The sequence below is a fragment of the Macrobrachium nipponense genome, chromosome 26, assembly GCF_015104395.2.
Source record: "Macrobrachium nipponense isolate FS-2020 chromosome 26, ASM1510439v2, whole genome shotgun sequence".
NCBI lineage: Eukaryota > Metazoa > Arthropoda > Malacostraca > Decapoda > Palaemonidae > Macrobrachium > Macrobrachium nipponense.
In genome coordinates, this window is record NC_087215.1 from 31,060,152 (window position 1) to 31,081,432 (window position 21,281).

At 40.6% G+C, this 21,281-nt stretch overlaps 1 protein-coding gene across 2 annotated transcripts in view; it reads left to right on the plus strand.

The window, feature by feature from the left end:
- Positions 1-418: 418 nt before the first annotated feature.
- The window catches only part of LOC135200149 (dual specificity mitogen-activated protein kinase kinase 1-like), a 31,226-nt gene continuing 10,363 nt past the window's right edge, over positions 419-21,281 (plus strand). Inside the window, exons 1-3 of one of the 2 annotated variants that reach the window (XM_064228498.1) lie at positions 419-669; positions 9,106-9,250; positions 11,043-11,175. In XM_064228498.1, the coding sequence (XP_064084568.1) occupies positions 9,201-9,250; positions 11,043-11,175 (183 nt within the window). In that variant the 5' untranslated portion in view covers positions 419-669; positions 9,106-9,200. The remainder of the gene's footprint in view (positions 670-9,105; positions 9,251-11,042; positions 11,176-21,281) is intronic. The other variant, XM_064228496.1, reaches the window with a different exon arrangement.

Genomic DNA, 21,281 nt, shown 5'->3' on the forward strand with positions numbered 1-21,281 from the left:
TCACGTGTAAGAGTGATTAGTATAAGCATATGTGTATATATATGCATATTTACTTACTTTAAATATGATTGATGTGGGATATAAATGACTACTACCTCTAGATATTAGCAAAATCTATCAGAATTCACGAATTAAATAAATAAAAACAATCGAGGTGAGATCTACCCTGGTACGCGGGTGAGTCTGTTTTAGCAATCACATCGGCCATTATGACAATTGTCGAGTATTTTCTGAGACAAAATTGGCACAGAAACTAATTTGCAAATATTTATACATTATTGGCATTGAAAATGAATCAGGCAAATAATTTGTGGTTACAGATATGTTCAGCTCAATTATCTAAACACAATCTTGATATTGTATGACGATTCTGTGCTGCCGTACGATAGTCGCCGCTGTTTGCGTCCTCCCATATTGATCCGAATTTCTTTCCAGTTGAAGATTGTTGTTCAGAGTAGAAAGATTGAACTCTGTCTCTGTTTATTAATCGATAATCTTTTCCCCTTCCTGAGTCCTGGCGACTCTAGTGCACCCCGTCCCCCCTTTTTAACCTTTCCTTTTTTGTTTGGGAGTGGAAGATACGCAAGAAAAAATGTCGAAGAACAAGTTTAATTTAAAGTTACCCCCAGGTTCCATCGAGCATAGCAATGATGACAACCCTGGCACAGAGTGAGTCCAAACCTCTTATCATTTTCTGCCTTCTCGTGTCCGTTCTTCCTCCTATATCCTTCCTTCTGCCTTTTTGCATTCGTTTCTTGCATGTTTGTGCCTTATATTAATAAGATTAATTCCATAGTGTTATCCCGTGTTGTTCTACACTGCGCATTTGTTAAGCTGCATCGAGGGGTTTTCGAAAATTCCGTTTCTCTGGATTTCCCTGAACCGAAGGCAGAGTTGAGGGTCAGAGTTCCTGTAGGACTCGTAGCCATTCCTGTAGTAGGTACTATTTCAGTGGGAATATGGCCCCCTCCCCAATTATATGTGGTGACCCTCCGTCTAGTACGTTCCGCCCGTTCAGGCTACCATAGGGGTCTGAGCTTCACCCCTAACAGAGACGTGGGTAATCGTACACTTTTGGGGGTACGCAGTCACTGCTCCCATGTGTGTGTTTGCCCGCAGTAGATCTACTACTAATTAACTGCAATGAGTCGTATTTCCTTGGAAACTTACTTTTTTTCTAAAGGGTAAATGACCAAGTGGCGACATAGGCTAGGGTAAAATACCAATTGGCCAGCCTCTATCATAGCACGGCCACCTTCCCATAAAAGTACCTTAACGCGTCCTGCAACCCAGGATAGACATTAGGCAAGAGCCAGTGTCCGTCGAAGCAACACCTCGGGATCTCTACTTCCCATTTGAAGTAGGTTTTTTTCTCCCAAGTCACAAATTATGGCCATAATTTCCGATTTTTTGGAATATGGTCACACTATGGTAGAGGCTGGCAATTCGGTATTTTACCCTAGTGGCCACCTATCTTAGAATGTGACCTTCTTCCCGAAAAAGTACTTTAATTCGCTGCCATGGGCATCAGTCAAGAGTCGTGGCCCATCCTGACAGCACACGAAGACCTCCTATGTTCCTCTCGAAGTAGTGGTAGGTAAGTGTTTTCTCCTAAATTATGAAGTAATGGCATTGGGTAAAAAACCGCATGGTACAGGGGTGGACCATGTACGATCAGCGTGAACAACCCCAAAAAAAGTACATTATAACGCGTCCTGACATCGGAGATGGGCATCAGTCGCGACTTGTTGTTGGTGAGAAACGGAGCTAAAGACCCCTACTCCAGTGTCAGGACGCGTTATAATGTACTTTTCTTGGGGTTGTAGACATTGATCGTACATGGTCCATCCCTGTACCATACGGTTTTTTACCCTTATTCAAGCCCTTTTTTAGGAAGGGACTGTTTTCCGAGAGAGGTGGCCCCTATGTCGCTATTCAGATATATAGGTATTTACCCTAAACTTTGTAACTGATTATGTATTTTGGTAGATTTAAATAATTGCTCTGCAGCGGATATTTCCTCGGAAATTGAGTTTTTCTACAGAATTTTGGTTCCTTTGAATTTACTATAGTTTTTGTCAGTCAACTGTAATTAGGTAACCCCCCCGGTGCTTGTACTGAATACAAAAAAATACATTTGACCTCTCAATCCTTAGCTAGTGGCTTTTGTATTTGTGGGACCGTCCCATGCAGTCTGTGCGCAGTTGTTACCTTAGAAATACCATGTTTTTGTATGCTGGCCATCCTGGAATGCCATCATGCATGCAGTGTTACAGGTGAACTTTTAGTAAAAAGTGGGTTCCTTCATCCCCCCCTCCCCTCCGATGAAGTAATAACATGGATAACTATATAAGGTTAGGTCAGGGTGTGATAGGTGACTTTATTTCTTTTTTATAATAATTTCCTTAGCCTATCCCTTCTTGAACATGTGGGTCCTCAATGACTTTTGTATTCGTGGAACCATTTCTTACAGTCTGTGCAGAGTTGTTGCTTAGAAATAGAGAGAAAATTTTTTTTGCCAGAAGCTGAGCAGTTTATCTCCTTACAGAAGCAAAGATTTAAGAATTTTCTCAAAATTATTTGGGTCCATATCCTCTAACAAATGTGTTTGTTTATTTAGTCCCTTTGTATTTTTGCAACCCCATTTTTTCATTGTTTTCCTTGATTCAATAAATATTTGATAAATGTGTTTGCTGATTTTGACTTTATGTAATGCAGTGAATTTGGACCTCAAAACTGTGGGATTATAAATTTTGCCTCTTAGACTTGGCTTATGTCATTCCCAAGCTTTTTTTTTTTTTTTTTTTTTTTTTTACTTAAGTCTGCTCTCATCTTCAACATCCCTCCCCCTTAGGAGGGTAGTGCTGTCTGTGCACCTCATGTGGTGCACTGTTGGTGTTACTTAAGGTTCTTTGTAGTTTGCATTTGGCCCTTAGTTGCAACCCTTTTCATTCCTTGTACTGCTGTACCTAGGTTCACATTCCCTTTATTCCATCTTACTTTCCATCCTTTCCTGACAATTGATTCATCAGAATTCTCCTCCAGCCACCTTTTTCTTTAGAAAGTCCTCATAAGGGGCAAACAGCAATCATGAATTAATATTTCTTTTTAGTTCATCAGAATTTACCTTAGATTCTCTTGACAAGACACCATCAACATTAACTTTGCAACTAATTAGTTCATGGATAATTTTGGTTTTATATATTATTGGGAATTCCATTGTGTTAAGAGGTCTATGAAATAATATACATAATCAGCAAAGGCCATCAGAAATTTATTTGTAAATGTCATACAGTACTTTGTTTGCAGAGCCCAGTACAGGCAGTCCTTGGCTTACGACGGGTTCAGCTTACAACGTTTTTCAATTAAATTAATCAGAAATTATTTCCAGGGTTACGACGCTTACAACACTGATCTGGGAGAAGAAATATGTCTCCAAAATGCAAAATAATCAATATTTGAAGTTTTTTTTTTTATAAAAAATGCAATAAGAATGCAGTTTACATAGTTTTTAATACACCCAAAGCATTAAAAGTAAGGTTTTCCTAGGATTTTTGATGATTTTCAGGCTTACGACTATTTTCAGCTTACGACACGTCTCAAGAACGGAACATCCGTCGTAAGCCAGGGACTGCCTGTATAGTGTAGTAGGTTAAGCTAAGGTATGCCTGGCCAAGTAATGGAATTTCTGGATAGGGTGAAATAACAATGTGGTTGTTAAATGACAACTTCATACTATTACTCCCTACTTTGTCAGTATCACATAACTGTAGACACTAAATGCTTGTAAATAACAACACACATTAAAGTGAAAAGATGGGCAAGAAATTCCACATCAAAGCCTTGGAAATCAATCATGCCATCTGCCCCTTCAGGATACAGTTCCAAATGTACTTCAGTGTCTGCACGGTAATGTCCTCTCAGGTACGTATCTGCAGTGTTGTAGATGGCAGATTTCACTAAACCTTTGTTGGTTCTAACATCCAGATTAAAGGTCAGCGATCATTAGATAACGGTTTTAGAAAAAATATTATAGTTTTTTGTCAGTTTACTTTGTTTTATGAAGGCCCCCAGAATACTTATATGTCTTTCTTTCTTGTGGGTCTGACTCATAAATCCTTGACTTGTTTTCATTTGGTCCCTGTGTAACTGCACAACAGGTTATTATTCCCCTCTCAAAGAGGAGGGGATGCTTCTGACTGTGGCTCCACTTCCTCTTAATCTAGGTACCTATCTGTGCCTCCTGTATATATGTTGGGGGCACTTCCTGCTGTCCTGCTGTTGAAGGGTATGCACTATGAGCCACTATTGATTTAGCGATTCACCATTACAGACTAACAATAAAATGTCTCATTTCTTGACCCAATATTAGTCTTCAGAATGCCTTGGCTCCCAGAACCAATCAACTTGTAGTTCATGGACTCCAAGTCCCAGCATGTCATTGTGTGAATAGCAGCAAGTCTCTGCCTGCTAAAATCTTTATCATAGGATACTCAGGCTGTTGTAAAGTGGTGGGTTATTTTTGCCAATACAAATACAATTTACTTGAAAATGTTTAGCAAAAAAATCTTCACTTGATGAGGTAATGTGTCCTCCCAACTTCTGAGGCCGGGTATTCACGCATAGGTATACCTGTCAGTCCACCCATGACCGTTCGAGGGATGAGCGTCCACACGTAAAGAGTAGAACTGACAGTCTGACGGTCAACTCGAGATCATTGCCTTCATTTCTTGCCAAGCCTTCATCATGGCAACATTATATGGCAGCGATGGAACTCCGCTCGATGATAAGGTGGGGGGCTACAAAGTCTAACAGCTGTGGCAATTCACCTCAAGATAGGAAAGAAGCAAAAAGGCTTAACAGAGTATGGTCTAAATATTTCCTATTAAAGAGAGATGGCTATATTTTCATACAACATTAATGAATAATGTTACAATAGACCGGGGGATTGGCTGTTTATGAAATGGACCATGATAAATTGTATTTATCACATGGAAATAGTTTTTATTTGTTATGTGATATGATTTGGACTCACAATGGTCTACAAATAGTGCTGCATGGTCTAACAATGAAATGAATTAGGCTTATACATAGTTTATTCATATTCTGGTCAGAGCAGCTGAGATCCTTCCCTGGCGAAATCCAGCGGCGAACTCTCATAAAATTGTTGGCTACCCGTCCACACATGCGACCACCTGTCAATCGGTCGAAAGAACTTTTAGGTAATTCCATCAGTTCATCAGTTCTGTTGAGTGGGCTGACTGCTCACAAACTGTCGTCCACCATACATTTTAATGTCAGTTTCAATGAGCTGACAGGTAAACCTGTGCGAGCTTAATTCTTTTCGTGAATAGGCCTATGTCTGGCAAGTTGACACCCGAAGGCAGCTGTAAAGTGATGATTTGGTATTCCCCCAAAAATGTGTAATTTTTTTAGCAGAGAGCATGAAATGCATTACATTATATCCTTAGTATGAAAGTTGGGATTGATGATATGAAACAGTTTTAATCAAAGGAAAATAATAGATGTTTTTTTTTCCTTCTGAAATATATATTGACATAGTAGTAAAGTTTCGTGTTTGTTTTTCAAATATATCTACTCTTTAATCATATAGCTTTTAAAATGATCAAGTTCCATCTGCTATGATCATTCTGAAACGACAGCTAACATCACTGATGGCTAACCCTCAACTGGCTTATATGTTTAAACAATGAAAAACAAGAATATACATGACCCACTACTATTAATACTGCAAAAAATAGAGGGAGAGATGAATTGTATTGTAGCCTAAATGGACAGTCAGATGTTCTTCCTTCAAGATTTTAAAAGTCCAGGGAGCCAGTGACATCCCCTTGTTGGTGGATTTTTTTTTTTTTATTTACTAGTGGCTACTGAAATAGGAATGCATACAAGCCAAAATAATATATATTTTTTTTAAACCACACTGCAATAATGGCAGTACGGTAAATCACAACATCTGTTTGTGTGCTGATGATAACAACGATGTTTTCAATTGCTAGTGGTGCACCAATTTTTTAAACTAGAGACCCAGTAATCTTATGTGTCACATATGTTACTGCATCTTGAATATATGGACAAAAATGAAGAATAAGAATATAGTCACTACTGTCGCTGCTGTGCAAGTTGATATGATCTTCCATTTTGTTCTCATGAAGTGTTGTACCTCAGCTTCATCACTTCCCCCTTTCATGTGATCCACAAAGTCTGGCCATGGTCAGTCAGCTACACCAGCTATGCTCCTCAAAATTATAAGAGAAACAAGGCAAGATCTGACCTCCATCGTACTTGGGACGCATGCAAGATTTTCCACTATGACGCATAAGTTGCAAACTTGACGTGAAGTGGTCTTCATATTTGATACTCATACTAACAACAAGGATCAAATAAAAAGGACACAAATTAAACACGTTCATATGTTCTTAGTTATAAGTGGAAACACAAGATAATTGAAGAGAAATATAGCCTCTAAATTAAATACATCAAATAAAACATGCTATGTAAAATCTACGGACAGATAGTCCGTTGTTTCACCACTAAAAATGAAAAAAATGTGATATGTTTTATTAGAAATAACTTTTTGCACTGTTTAATATGCACATTATTCATTTTTTGCATTTTCATTCTTCTTTCCCACCGTTATCCCTACACTAAGGGGTAGGTTGCCTGATGCGCCTTCCCATAAATCAGGCGTGGTTTATTATTTGGCAAAGGATTCTTATGACTGCATGCCCTTGCTGTCATCAGCCACATTTATTGGCGGTGGGCTTTGCGTTTGACAAAAGTCCACCTGCAAGGCAGCAGTTTCCACAGTTATTGGCAGTGGGCCTATCCTTTTACTAAAAAGTAAGACTGCAAGGCAGCAGTTTCCACAGTTATTGGCAGTGGGCCTATCCTTTTACTAAAAAGTAAGACTGCAAGGCAGCAGTTTCCACAGTTATTGGCGGTGTGCCTAGCCTTTTACAAAAAAAGTAAGACTGCAAGGCAGCAGCTGTCCTTTTAGTCACCTTTTACAACACACAGTACCTAAGGTGCGGTAGTATCTTACACCCCTACCATGGGGTGTATTTTTTATATTTTCATTCTAATACTGTAAATAAGTAGTTTTTAGGCTTACTCCCCAAGTAAGCTAAATTGTATTTCACATTAAAAATGCTTTTCTTGTCCCTAGGTGCTATTATGCATTTACATATATATTTATGATATGTACTACATTTATGCAAAACAAGGGGTACTTGTGCTATAATACTTTGTTAGAAATGCTAGAATAATTCTTTATGAAAAAGAGAACAGCAGATGCGTACCTTGTTAGTGTAAATTCATTGGATGCAGCGGATTTAATTATCAATATTTTTAATTGTTTATGTAATTTGGAGTTACAAGTGTAGTAAAGAAGTTGGTCATCAGACAGATACCAAATTTATTTTCCTTTCGAATAAGGAAAAATAAATTCTTGTTAATGAAATGCTGTTATAGTCAAACTAGTTGGTTGTGGCAGCTGAGAGGTACTTTCACCCAGAATGTAGCATGTCAAGTCTAAATATTTCTTTAATTTTTCTTTAAAGAAAATGCTCTGTTTAGTTATGTTTAAAACCCTAAAACACTATAATAAAGACGTATTAAACACACTGGCAGGAGGGTTTCATTGGTAGTAATCCTGGATTATCCTTGTTCCCTTTTCTTCTACATCTGACTTCACTATCTTTCCCTCTCCCTCTCTCCATCATCTGAAAAGGCATCCTCATTTATATTTTGGTTTTCCTTCCTTTATCATTACTATATAATCTTAAATTATGTAGCATTGTTTATTATTTATATATTTTTGCATGTCTTGGCCTTGCCATTGTAAAAGGAATTAAGCTGGCCATATGCCAATATGGGCTCGTGTTTCTTAGAAGCCCACATTGAGAGGGAAAGAGAGAGCTAGTAAGCAATGCAGATTCTGTGAAAGAAGCAGAAAATGGAGATGTACTTTATTATGCTCTAGAGAGCAAGAGCTGACAAAATTGAGAAGAGAAGGTAGCTGCAGGTTATCTGGCTTAATCCATCTCTATCTAGTGATCAAATTGGAGATTATCATTCATTTTACTTCACAGTGGTCTCTTTAAGGAAAAATGACAGAAATATTTTTACTCAGACATAATACATTTTGTTAAAGAGAACCTCTTGGTGGCCACCACTAACTGGTTTGACTATAGTAATACATATTCACCCTGATGGGGTGAGGTATGCTAGGATATTTAATATATGCAGATGCATGTTGTATTCATGGTGGCACCCGTATTGTTCAGTTGGAGTAAAACAAACACATAGTTCTTAATCATCATCATGAATGTTTTTATGTCAGGTTTTTCCTCTACAGGGTTTGTTGTCAGATGAGCTACATATACATTTAGTCAAAAGGTTTGATGAAATGAGAGCCTCTAAAAATAAACTAGGCTTATTAAGTAGTATGTAGATATAACACCCTGGAACTAACCAGTTCATGAACTACCTTGCTAAATTATGCTTTTATAAACTTCTATGCTAGCAGGCATTAACCTCACAAAAGTTTATAGTTACTGTAATAATCAGTTGTGTCAGAAAGCCTTTTAAACATACCTACCAAATTTAAATTTTTTAAAATATTCTGTTAAAATCTGGAGGCCTCCATGTTTCAACTCAGTATTTTCTTATGCTATACAGAATACCTAAGTTAATGCTTTGAAATAATTACTCTCAATTATCATGTCCTTGTGAAAATAGGATTGGTAACTTTTTTTAAGGGAAATTGGATTAAGCAGAAATTTTACCCCTAACATTATTGTTTGACTGCATTACGTATTAATGAGCTATCTTTTTTAGGCAACGTTAAATTAGCCACTGTCAGCTGCATGTAAATGTCTCAAAGTTATGGCTTGGGGATTCTTTTGTTCAACCAGATTCTTTACTGGAAACTTGTGATATAAGTTTGTAATTTTTATTGCCTGCTGTAGATCCCTGATTCTACTTTTATACACATAGTTTTAGTCAGTACGAGTCTACTGTATTAATGGAAGTTTTTCTCTCCTTTTTCTCAATGACCGACTTATTGGCTTTACCCCACAGAACGCCCCAAAGAAAAGCTAGCACTGGAGCTTCTGGTAGTTTTGGAGCTGTGTCCTTAGAGTCCCTATTAAAGTGTATTGAAGAACTAGACATGGATGACACACAGCGGAGGCGACTGGAGATATTTCTCGTCCAAAAGCAAAAGGTTGGTCTTGAATCTGTGTTTTCCCAGATATATTTGTTGGTATCTTAAATCTATCTTTAGAGAAGGGAAACAGTGGTTGTCTTGAAATTGTGCTAGGATAAAAGTTGCATGGTACAGTATGGAAGACTAATGTAATATGATGATTATTATCTGTCATTTGCTTATGCATTATTTACAGTATAATTAAATTTCACACAAGGAAATATTTGCATTATAGTGTTCTAAAGAGTAGTAATGGTTTTCCTATACTAAATTAACCAAAGTACAAAATCATTTTATGTGTTTCAGTATACTACTGGGAAAAGATATATCTTTCATTTTTATTCCAAAAATAAGAATAAGTCTGGATAACAGTTTTAGAACAGCAAGTTATCACTGCTATCTACTGACTAGGTTAAGTCACTTGAATGACTTTTTGGGTTAAACCAACTTGGAAGAAAAGCATACTCAGCTTCTTGGAGGCAGACCTAACCAGGCTCCATTATGAGGTCTTGAAAAGACTTGCTACTGTGTAAATTCAAGCTCAGAATGCTAATAGATCCGTTGGGATTGAATTTCTGAATTCATGAACATTGTTAAAGGGTCAAGAGGATTGTGAGAAGAGGGTCAGGCAAAGAAAATAGGGTTTGAAAGCATAGAAACAAACCAAGTTGTCTGTCCTCTTGAGAGCTAATATGTAGATCTTCATTCCTAGTATTGCAGGAACTTTAGCAAGGTTGGGAATGTGTTTATGAAGTGCACTTTGAAGGGATAGGTTGTTACAGGATTAGATTTACAGAGGATGATATATATAAAGGAAAGAGGACTGTTAATGTGTGAAGCTGTCAAATAAATGCAGGTATTTTTTAAAAGGGGTTGGTGTGTTGAAACATTAATGATTTTTTCTATTTTAAGTTCACTGATATTCGTTCAGTGGTCATCTTTCAAATACTATATATTGTAATAAAGGATTAGTTTATCCAGACCTCTGAGCCTAACGACGACTCCTCTCAGGCTGGTTTCAAATGCTATATAATAATAGGTATAAGGAAATTGATGGGTTGGGGCCTTGTTGCTTGGGCTGTGAAGTAGAAATTGGATTGGACAGCAGTTTTTAGAATAAATTCTTTCTCAGTTTATTCTTCTCAGTTTATTCCAGTTTTTTTGAAGATGGTATTTTAAGGTCAAATATATGTAACCATTATTTTTGAAGGTATAACTTTAGTTAGTTTTTACACGGCATTGGATACGTACAAGCAAAGCCAATAGTAGCCAAGAATTAATGGATTTTGTACCATGAGCAGTTTAAAGTATGTATGATGGAATAGGTCAAAGAAGTTCCAGAAAAATCTGCCATTTTCAGGTTAGAAAGTCTTGTAAGGAAGGACAGTATGGTTTGTATAATTGTATAGTTGCATCATGAAAGATGATTGCTTAGAATTTAGAATTGTACAGTAGCTTTGTGGTATTGTGACTTTTTGACGTGCATATAAAGGGCAAACAGTGTTTTGTTAAAATGGAATAAACTGTGTTTACTCGGTAAGGGTATAGCTTGTGGGGACTCCCTGTCATCAGTGAGGGGTGTCATGGGCAGTTTTGATTCCCCACCAATGGTCAGGAAAAAGTGCATAACCATCTGTGGTTGATCTACCATGCGGTGTTTCAAGGGCCACTGCAGGGTTGATCAGCGTGAGGGTTTCAAACGTGGATTTTTTCCTGGGATGGGGAGATAAGATACCCCTTACGAACTACACTCTTGCCGTTTACTCAATCCATCTTGCCACTTTAAAGGACGATGGATAGCCCTTTATAGTTTTTGTAATTTACACCAGATAGGCGAGCTAAATGCCGATGACTTTGAAAAGCTGGGTGAGCTGGGAGCAGGGAACGGAGGAGTAGTCAACAAAGAGCGACATAAACCTTCGGGGCTTTCCATGGCTCGTAAGGTAAGATCCCTCATCTCTAATGTCGCTCTGAGATGTCTTGCTCTGACAGGTAAGCTGTATTTTGTTTATCTTTGATCCTTTTGACCTAGGTCATGAGTTTTTTTACTAGCACTAGCTCCATTTAGTATTCAGATCCTAAAGTCCCGCATACTATTTTGTAGATTGAAGTTCAGCAAAAATTTATGGTGAAGGTAAGTTAGATATACCTTATAGTTGAGGTTTGTCGCTGAAAGTTGCTGCAAGTATGCTTTGCAGGTGATTTTCATAGAATCTGTAGCCTCCTGAGGTAAATTTCTTAATTTAGAATTATGTAGTATTATGGCGTGTGTGTGTGTGTGTGTTTTTTTTTTTCTCCAGATCTTTTAAAGTAAAAATTCAATATTTTGCGCTTAAAAGCATTTGAAGGCATATAGGTTGACTTAATTTTCACTAGTATCTGTTAGGTTTAAAGATTTTAGGGATAGACATACATGACTGGTGTATGTCACATGAATTTATGGAGAGTTAATACTCTTAATATTACAGTAGTACATACTTTATATGGATGACACTGGGTTTACTTGATAACGTATTTATGATGCTCTCAGTAACAGCAAATAAAAAGCTAATTTTGACTTTCAGTGGGACACCATTTATATTAAGTTATTCAAAGTGGAAACGATTCAAGCATATTCTTAACATGAAATGAATGAATTTTACGAATTTCTAATATTATCATAGCTTTCATAAGTAGTATAGACAGTGTTCATATGCTTATGCAATAGATTATAAAAGATGTTAGAATGTGTGTTTGCTTGACAGAGAAATTTCACCTTTGAATATTGAAGATCATTTGATATATGGTGCTTTTTATAGTCTTTTCCGTGCCCCCCTTTTCATTCATTCCTTCTTACTGTAGTCAAATGCATGCTGTTGTAGGGGCTACTTTCATACAATCAACTTACCTGTCAGATATATACATAGCTAAGACTCCGTCGTCCCCGACAGAAATTCAAATTTCGCGGCACACGCTGCAGGTAGGTCAGGTGATCTACCGTCCTGCCCTGGGTGGCAGGATTAGGAACCATTCCTGTTTTCTATCATATTTTTTCTGTCGCTTGGAATGTAAACAACGTTTGCAGTTCCTCCTGACTTGATTTTTGGATTTCATCGCCATCGATCTTCTGGGCTATCTTTTGCAGGGAAGTACTGGATCTTTGGTTCGGCATACGCATATTAATTTGTTTTGATAACTTTGGCTTCGAAAATTTCGAAGAATTGTTTACGTGTAACTACCGAACTTTTCGGTAGACAATCACATAGTTTGCAAGAAGGAAAATTTTAATATTTATTCATAATAACGTGTAGTAAATGTTAGAATTGATTGAGTTATATAGCTCTCGTACTAACGAGCAGTTAGAGCATTAACATTACTAGTAGTGTGGTATCCTCATCTCCTTCTTACTTCACAGAATCTTCAAATTCATATTGCAATTTGAAGACAAAGGAATGTAGCTCAAAATACGAGCTATTGAAAGGTAAGAAGTGATTTTACTGTTAGTGCAGTGGAGGGTGCGTTCTGTTCGGCTCTGTTTCGCTCCCAGGCCTAGACCTCTTCCAAGCTCACATACCCAGAGGAGAAGGAAAGTCGAAAGCCTTACGGAGGTTATGGAGAATCCCCACCGATCAGGCGTCCCCTCGGCAGGATCTGTAGAACGTCCCAGACTGCCAAGTTCGCCATTGGAAAGGCGTCCTAATTAGTAGAGGGTGCGTTCGATCGGCTCTGTCTCGCTCTCAGGCCTAGACCTCTTCCAAACTCACAAGCCCAGAGGAGAAGGAAAGTCGAAAGCCTTACGGAGGTTATGGAGAATCCCCACCGATCGGGCGTTCCCTCGGCAGGAATCTGTTAAACGTCCCAGACTGCCAGGGATAAGCCATTGCAAAGGCAGCCTTTTAAAAAGTGCGTCTGTTCTTCCGTTTCTTCATCTTACATCCGAAAAGACGAAGAATGTACATGTTAGAAGTTCGGACGATCTGGCTCGTTCTCTGAATAAGAGAACACTGACTCACTGAGCGAGAGGCTGAGAGCCAGCCAGCAAGCTAGCGCGAGCCACGTTCCAACAGCCAGCAGCGAGCCGCGTTCCAACAGACTAGCGCGAGCCGCGTTCCAACAGACTAGCGCGAGCCTCGTTCATACAGATAAACGCGAGCCGCGTTCCAGCAACTGAGTGCGAGCCGCGTTCCAGAACTTTTTCTTGGCGCAAGGCGCCTTCAAAGAGAAAACAGACGGCTTAACTAAGGAGCCTTATAGTAGAATGGCAATCAGAAGGATGCTTCCATTGAACGTTTTCTGGCAAGAGGCTCGTATAACAAGACTAGAGCCGCTCGGATCTATTAGGGCGCACGGGACCCTTCCACACAAGCGGAACGTTCCAGGAGCGAGTCTCCTTTCTAGCGTGCGGAACTATCCAGACGCTAGGCGCAAGGATCCAGACGCCAGGCGTCAGAAGATTTCAAAAATCTTCATTAGAGAGAGAGGTCAGTCGCGAGACTCCTCTTTGAATTTTTAACTTGAACAACTTTCCCCTGGCAAATGTGCAAGATGTCGCACAGGCGGCCGTTGCTTTTGTCAGAAGGATTCTGATACTAAGAGAAGCCCCTTTTCATTATTCAGAAGACTCCTTTGTTAGGCAGTTCCTCTCAATGCGGACTCTCTCCTTCATCCATGCTCTTCCCTCGTTTTGAGGAGGCAAGAGCTTTGGAGTTTTTCTTAATAAGATCTCATCGATGTTTGGGTATGATGGCGGATAGAAAATATCTACTTCCTTCCGTAAACCCTAGTGATGAACAGGAATTCTGTCTCTTCCGCGATTTATGAAGAAATCACGAAGATTTAAAGAGTTCCTTGATTAACTTCGTTCCTTAAGGATACATATATACAGGCGGTCCCCGGGTTGTTACGACGGTTCCGGCTTACGACGTTCCGAGGTTACGACGCTTTTTCTTAAATATTCAATGGAAAAATCCGTCCTGGGTTACGACGCTTGTTCCGAGGTTACGACGCTGACGCTTCCGACGCTCCGAGTTAACGACGCTTTTAAAAAACGCATACTATGATAAAAATCCTTTATAGTTTAGCACAGTATATTAATAAAAATAAGTTTCTGGTTAGATTACAACAAAAATTTTGAGATTATGATGATTTTCGACACTTTTTATGTTGTATTTTTCTATGTTTTTTAGTGACGCCTCATATGCGGAACTAGTTTCCGAGCGAATGAATACATACTAGTTTACATATAACAGTCCAAAAGCGCAAATAATGAAAAAATCATTGCTTGTTTCCAGTAATAATAACAAAACGAAGTTTCTGGTTAGATTACAACGCAAATTCCAAGTATCCAAAGAGAGACATTATCCAGTAATTTGATCAGAGAGAGAGAGAGAGAGAAGAGAGAGAGAGAGAGAGAGAGAAAGAGAGAGAGAGAGAGAGAGAGAGAGAGAGAGAGAGGCGTCTTCCGACGCTCCGAGTTAAGGACAGAGATGTGTTCGTTTCGTTAAACGGCCTCTGACTCATGCCAGTAAATGTTTTGTTGATACTAATAATATAAGCCTATTTAAAGATACGTTTACTTTAATTAGTCTATATGATACGTAAATAGTAATCAACTGTTCTTGTAGCCCTCAATATTTGGCAAAATCGAAGTATCCAAAGAGAGACATTATCCAGTACGTAATTTGATCAGAGAGAGAAGAGAGAGAGAGAGAGGAGAGAGAGAGATAGAGAGAGAGAGAGAGAGAGAGGGAGAAGAGAGAGAGAGAGGAGAGAGAGAGACGCTTTGGCAACAATGGTTTCGGGGTTTTTATAGCTTCCTTCTGCTTGATGATCGTGGATATTGTAGAAGGATTTCGACCATACTCGTTTGCCAAATCGACGATACGAACGCCACGTTCATGCTTTGCTATAATTTCATGTTTTGCTTCCATCGAAATCATTTTCTTGGGTTTTTTCTTATCACCTGCTTTGTCTTTAGCTTTGAGACCCATGGTTAATAATAAAATAGACAAAATAACACGAAAAATAGGCGCAAATACAACGAACTAAACAACGACGTGTTAACATGCAGCACCAACAAACAAACAGACTGAACGCCATTTATCGGTCGCCTATACAACTAACACTCATCGCAAAATCGTATCTCAAATATTTCGTTGTATATCAAAGCTTGTATTTTCGCAAATTTTCTGTTGTATCTCAAAACATTCGTATATTAGGGCAATCGTATGTCAAGTTTCCAATGTAATTTGATCAGAGAGAGAGAGAAGAGAGAGAGAGAGAGAGAGAGAGAGAGAGAGAGAGAGAGAGGAGAGAGAGAGGAGAGAGGAGATAGAGAGAGAGCAGAGAGAGAGAGAGAGAGAGAGACGCTTTGGCAACATGGTCTCGGGGATTGACGTAACGTTTATTTTCTGAACAGATAGGACAGAGAAGTGTTCGTTTCATTAAACGGCCTCTGACTCATGGCAGGAAATGTTTTTGTTGATACTAATATATAAGCCTATTTAAAGATACATTTACTTTAATTAGTCTATATGATACGTAAATAGTAATCAGCTGTTCTTGTAGCCCTCAAGATTTTGCAAAATCACTCCAGGTTGTACATAAAACTTCAAGAATGTAGTGTCACCAGAGGATTACAATAGTTTTTACCTTCAAGAACCAGCATTCTTTTATGAAAATAACTCCAGGTTGTACATAATACTACAGGAAACAACATGTAGTGTAAACCAAAGGATTACAAGTAAGGTTTTTATAACTTTTTATTAGTTTAAGACATATTTCCAAGCGTCGTTCCGGCTTACGACGATTTTCGGCTTACGACGCGTCTCAAGAACGGAACCCCCGTCGTAACCCGGGGACTGCCTGTATACTCTTTCTATCGTTCTATTAACGAAAAGAACGAAGATAGTAGAAGGTAGTAGAGTTTCTGCTGTATGAGAATACGATACGGTCAAATCATAAACACATACCGTAGTTACTTCTTTTCTGTGCAACTCAATTACAAGTATCCTTCTACGTCTTTCCTAGGAAGGACTACGCTTAAAGGGATTGGTTGTAAGACTACACCTACTTAGCTTCTAGATTTATCGAAGTCTTGTTTCGCTTAAATTTGCTTTAATAAGAACTTCCTGAAGTTCGATATAATTTTATTAAATTCCTTTATTAATTGGAGTAGCTGGCAACTCTGGAAGAGTAAGCGGGGACTGCTTTCGCTGAGAGCCTGAGACCAACGCAGTACGCCTACGCCAGTTACTGTCAGTACCATGTAGGTGTCAGTCATGAGCGGTCGGGCGAATCTCTCTCTCCTGCGGGATGGAATAACTTTCCGTATCTCTCCCCTACAATCGCGGTCTTAACCTCGGATTGAGGGGATAGTTAAGCTAACATAAATAAATATTGTATGCCTTTTGCTAAGAAGCTTTCAATAAGAGAGATAGTACAACCTTTCAATGCTGTTTACCGTAGGTAACATTATTAAAGGATTCTATCGCAGCAGAACATTATATTATGTAATGCTCTCAGGCTTACAAAAGCATAGCTTATTAGAGTACCTGCTCAGAAGAAGATGGATGAGTCGGATGGGAAACATTCTCTTTGGGGCAGAACTTGTTTCCCTGAATGGACTATACTACGTATATAAAGTTTTTTTTTTTTTCCTCCTAAGAACGGAATTAACATGTGAAAGGATGTCGGGTACCATAAAGGCACAGGTGTTCTGGCACATAACATAAAAAGAATTAGAAGAAAGCGCCAGTCTGGCGCAACGCGCCAGAAGTACCAACCTGGCGCAATGCTCCAGAAGCGCCAGCCTGGCGCAAAATTTGCGCCAGAAGCGCCAGCCTGGCGCAGTGAGCCAAGAGCACCATCCAAGATTTTCTCGTTTTAGCGAGTTATTAACCTAGGAGTCCAGTAGACTCTCGGACACCAAGCTCGGTAATGGCAAGATACGTTCCTGATTTCGTTACCCATTTAATCACTTAGGCCATTTCCACGACACTCTCATATCACATAGAGACATCGAGAATCTCTTTTTTTCGCTCCTATTCGCGTTAACAAAGAGATCCTTCTCGATCGACGATAATAACTGTTAACATGTTTAACATTTATTGGAAAGAGTTGTGAGAAGACGAACAGGCTTCCTATAGACTGCTTCCGTTTTCCTACTTCTCCCCCGATTGAAGATGACGTGGGAAAAGCTTCAAGGAAGATTATCTTGCCAGTACAAGAGCAACTGGCCTCTTTGGTGGGAGTGTTAGCGCCTCGTAGGAAGGACGTTGCGCTTCCAATCAAGAAGTCTCGTCCTCTCTCCCCTGCGAAGCGAGAGGCGTCATGCAGACGTGAAGCTTCCAAAACATATCGCAGAGGCTCGGTTCGAGAGCGAGATCGGGAGAATCTTACGGAAGACACGTAACGCCAGAGAGACGTGAGACGTCGTCAAGACATGAATAGTCATTTAAAGCTGCTTTTAGACGCGAGGCTCCAACCAAAATTTTGGCGCCAGTTAGGACGCCTTTTGAGAGCGAAGCGTCTTCCAGGCGCGAGGCGTCATCCAGACGTCAGCAGCCACACACACGGGAGGCGTCAGCCAGGACGCTTGGCTGACTAGAAGCGTCATCCAAGCGGGAAGCGTCATCCATTTATGGAGAGAAGCCTGGGCTGTTGGCGCCTTCCAGGACTATTAAAGCGGGGAAGAGGAAGGAATATCATTCCCTTAGCCCCTCTCCTATTAGGAGTTTGTCTCCTCCAGAGGAAAGACGTACTGAATTAGCAGCGGAGACTCATCTAGACCCCGAGTTAGAAGTAAACTCGGAGGAGGAGTATCAAGGAAGAGAAGGACTGTCGAACTATAATGTTTTGACAGCCTTGCTTCTAGAGGAGTATGGAGACGACTTGACTCCTGCCTCTCCTCCTTCTCCGCGCTCTCTTTTCTCGAGTGCAAAGACGAAGAAATCTTCGTTTTTTCTTAGAATGAAGCCCGCCATTTCGATGAAGAGGGCTCTTCAGTCTTTAGACTCTTGGATGAAGTTGAAGAAGGAGTTAGTTAGAACGGTCTTCTGCATGCCTCCAGCGAGACTAGCTGGTAAAAGAGGCATTTGAATCAGACGGGAGAGAATATGGGTATTTCTCTTCCGTCTACGTCAGAAGCGGACTTTTCGACCTTAGTTGACGCTTCACGTAGACAAGGTTTGAACTCTGCCCGTATAACTTGGGGCATTTCAGAACTGGACCATCTCCTCAAGGGACTCTTTCATGTATTGGAAGTTTTCAACTTCTTAGATTGGTCCCTTGGGGTGATGTCCAAGAAAGCCCATGATTCTGAAGGACTCGAACCAGAAGTCCTTCTGTGTATTTTGTCTTGTATAGACAAAGCGGTTCAGGATGGCTCGGTTGAGATCTCCTCTTTGTTTGGAGCAGGTCTTCTTAAAAAGAGGACAGTATATAGTGTCTTTTTAACCAAAGCGGTCTCCCACGCTCAGAGGGCAGCGCTTCTGTACTCGCCTTTGTCTGACTTTTTGTTCCCTTCTCAGTAGTGAAGGACATTTCTCGTTCATTAACTGAGAAGGCGACTCAAGACCTTCTGACACAGTCAGTAAGGAAGAAGAAACCTGCAGACAGCCCCAAGAACACTGTCATTGTCTGATGAGGAGAAAGACCGGGCCTACAACCTGACACAGATGCGCTAGATGCGAACATATAGGACAGATAAGAGTGTCCGATGTGGACATTGCCAGACATCCTCGAGACTCTACCAAGCTCGAAGCTCCGGCAAGTGGAGGCCACCCAGGCGCCAGGCGCCGGCAGGCGCGAGCGCCAGGCAGGCGCGAGGTACCAGCCAGCGGCGAAGCTCCAGGCAGGCGCAAGGCGCCACTCCAACCGGGCGCGAGACGCCAGCCAGGCGCGAAGCTCCAGGCAGGCGCAAGGCGCCAGGCAGGCACAAAGCGCCAACCTGGCGCGAGGCGCCAGGCAGGCACGAAGCGCCAACCTGGCGCGAGACGCCAGCCAGGCGTGAGGTGCCAGCCAGCCGCGAAGCTCCAGGCAGGCGCAAGGCGCCACTCCAACGGGAGCTAGACGCCAGCCAGGCGCAAGGCGCCAGCCAGGCGCGAAGCTCCAGGCAGGCGCGAGGCGCCAGACAGGCACAAAGCGCCAGCCAGGCCGGGCTACAGCGCCCAGACCAGGCGCGAGCAGCCAAGGCCAGGCTGGCAAGCCAGGCTCTAGGCGCGAATCTCCAGCTAAGACGCGAAGCGTCATCCAGATGCGAGGCGCCAGTCAAGCGAAAGGTACCAGACAAGCGCTAGGCGCCAACCAAGAGCGAAGCACCAGCCAGGCGCGAGGTTCCTGCCAGGCTTCAGGCTTCAGTCGGGTGAGATCCATTTCAAGAAAGCCCTGGTCTTCTTTGAAACATGGAGATCTCCTAAGCACTTCATTAGTGACTTGATTCCTTCAAACAGCTGAGAATTAGAAGCGCAGGAAGTGCGCGCTTTTGCAAATTCTTGTTCTTTACATAACAATATGTCATATAAGACATATTAGCTGTGTTGTACGGTAGAGGCAACTCTGTGTTGACTTCTCATTACACAAAGGATGTCAAGTTAACCTATGAGAGATCCCTTCTCTTTTGGTTTATACGTTTCTGCGGATACGTTACTGGGATAAGGAGCCGACACTGATCCTTAACTTTGAGTTAAAGTTTTTCAACTTAGTGAAATTATTGGGGTTTTTGAAAGGAGTGTGGGGATAACTCTTTCCAATTTGAGCGCGAACCCTCGTGTTAGGATCAGGTGATCGGGATCGGTGTTGCGCTCCTTCATAAGGTGTATTGTCATATAAGTGGATCAGCACCCATTGACAAAGTCCTTTCAGGCTCTGCCGAGTAAGTGGATAAGACCCCTTCGGCAGACCCACAAGAACTCTTGGCCATAGATCACATATCTCGCTAAAGTTTCTTGAGGTGATGCAGACTACTGGGCAAACACCCACGAAGTCTACCACCTATCAGGTAGGAACCAAGGTTTTATTTATACCTACAACATATGTTGTTTACCTGTCTATTCCATATAGTAGCTGTCTCTTACCCTCCACCGAAGGGTGCCAATCAGCTATGTATATATCTGACAGGTAAGTTGATTGTATGAAAATGATATTGTTATGATACAATAAAGTTTCATACATACTTACCTGGCAGATATATACGATTAGGGCCCACCCAGCCTCCCCGCAAGGAGACAGGTGGAAGAGAAAAAATATGATAGAAAACAGGAATGGTTCCTAATCCTGCCACCCAGGGCAGGACGGTAGATCACCTGACCTACCTGCAGCGTGTGCCGCGAAATTTGAATTTCTGTCGGGGACGACGGAGTCTTAGCTATGTATATATCTGCCAGGTAAGTATGTATGAAACTTTATTGTATCATAACAATATCATTTTTTTAATATATCAGTGTTGCCTAACTTCCTTGGTTTAGTAAGAGAGTTCTTCCCTGTTTGTGAAAATTAAGCTTTCGCAGTCATCAGCTCTGATCTTGCTGAATTACAAAGAGGCAGTTATAATAGAGTTCAGTAGCTCTCTCACACTTTTGCTAATATTCAAAACCACATTCTACTCCCAAGGGAATATAAATATACTCAGGCAAAGATTCCATGTTTCTGTGACTTTTGTAAGTGCTTAGTAATTCCATGAGTGCAGGTCAATTTCTACAAAACACATTATTGCAAGCTGTGCTTTGGTCATCTTTGCCTTGTATGCCAGCCTCCACTGAATGTTGTGGGGAGCAGTTCACTAAAGAGCATATTTGATATGGCATAATCTCATTTGCACATACAAACCCTTTTCATCACCTTCATCTTTCAAATAAGTCATACATGTAGTGGAGGGACTAAAGTCATATTTCCATGGTATCTGTAGCTTCATCAAGATGGTGGTTACTGGGAGAAAACTTTTCCCTTTGCAAGTGTGATACAGAAACTGGTGAATGTAAGATGAAAGTTTTTGTTTCAATCATTCAAAATTTGTTAAATAATACCAACTTTCTACAAGCATTGTGAAAATCACTAACACACGAGCATTTAA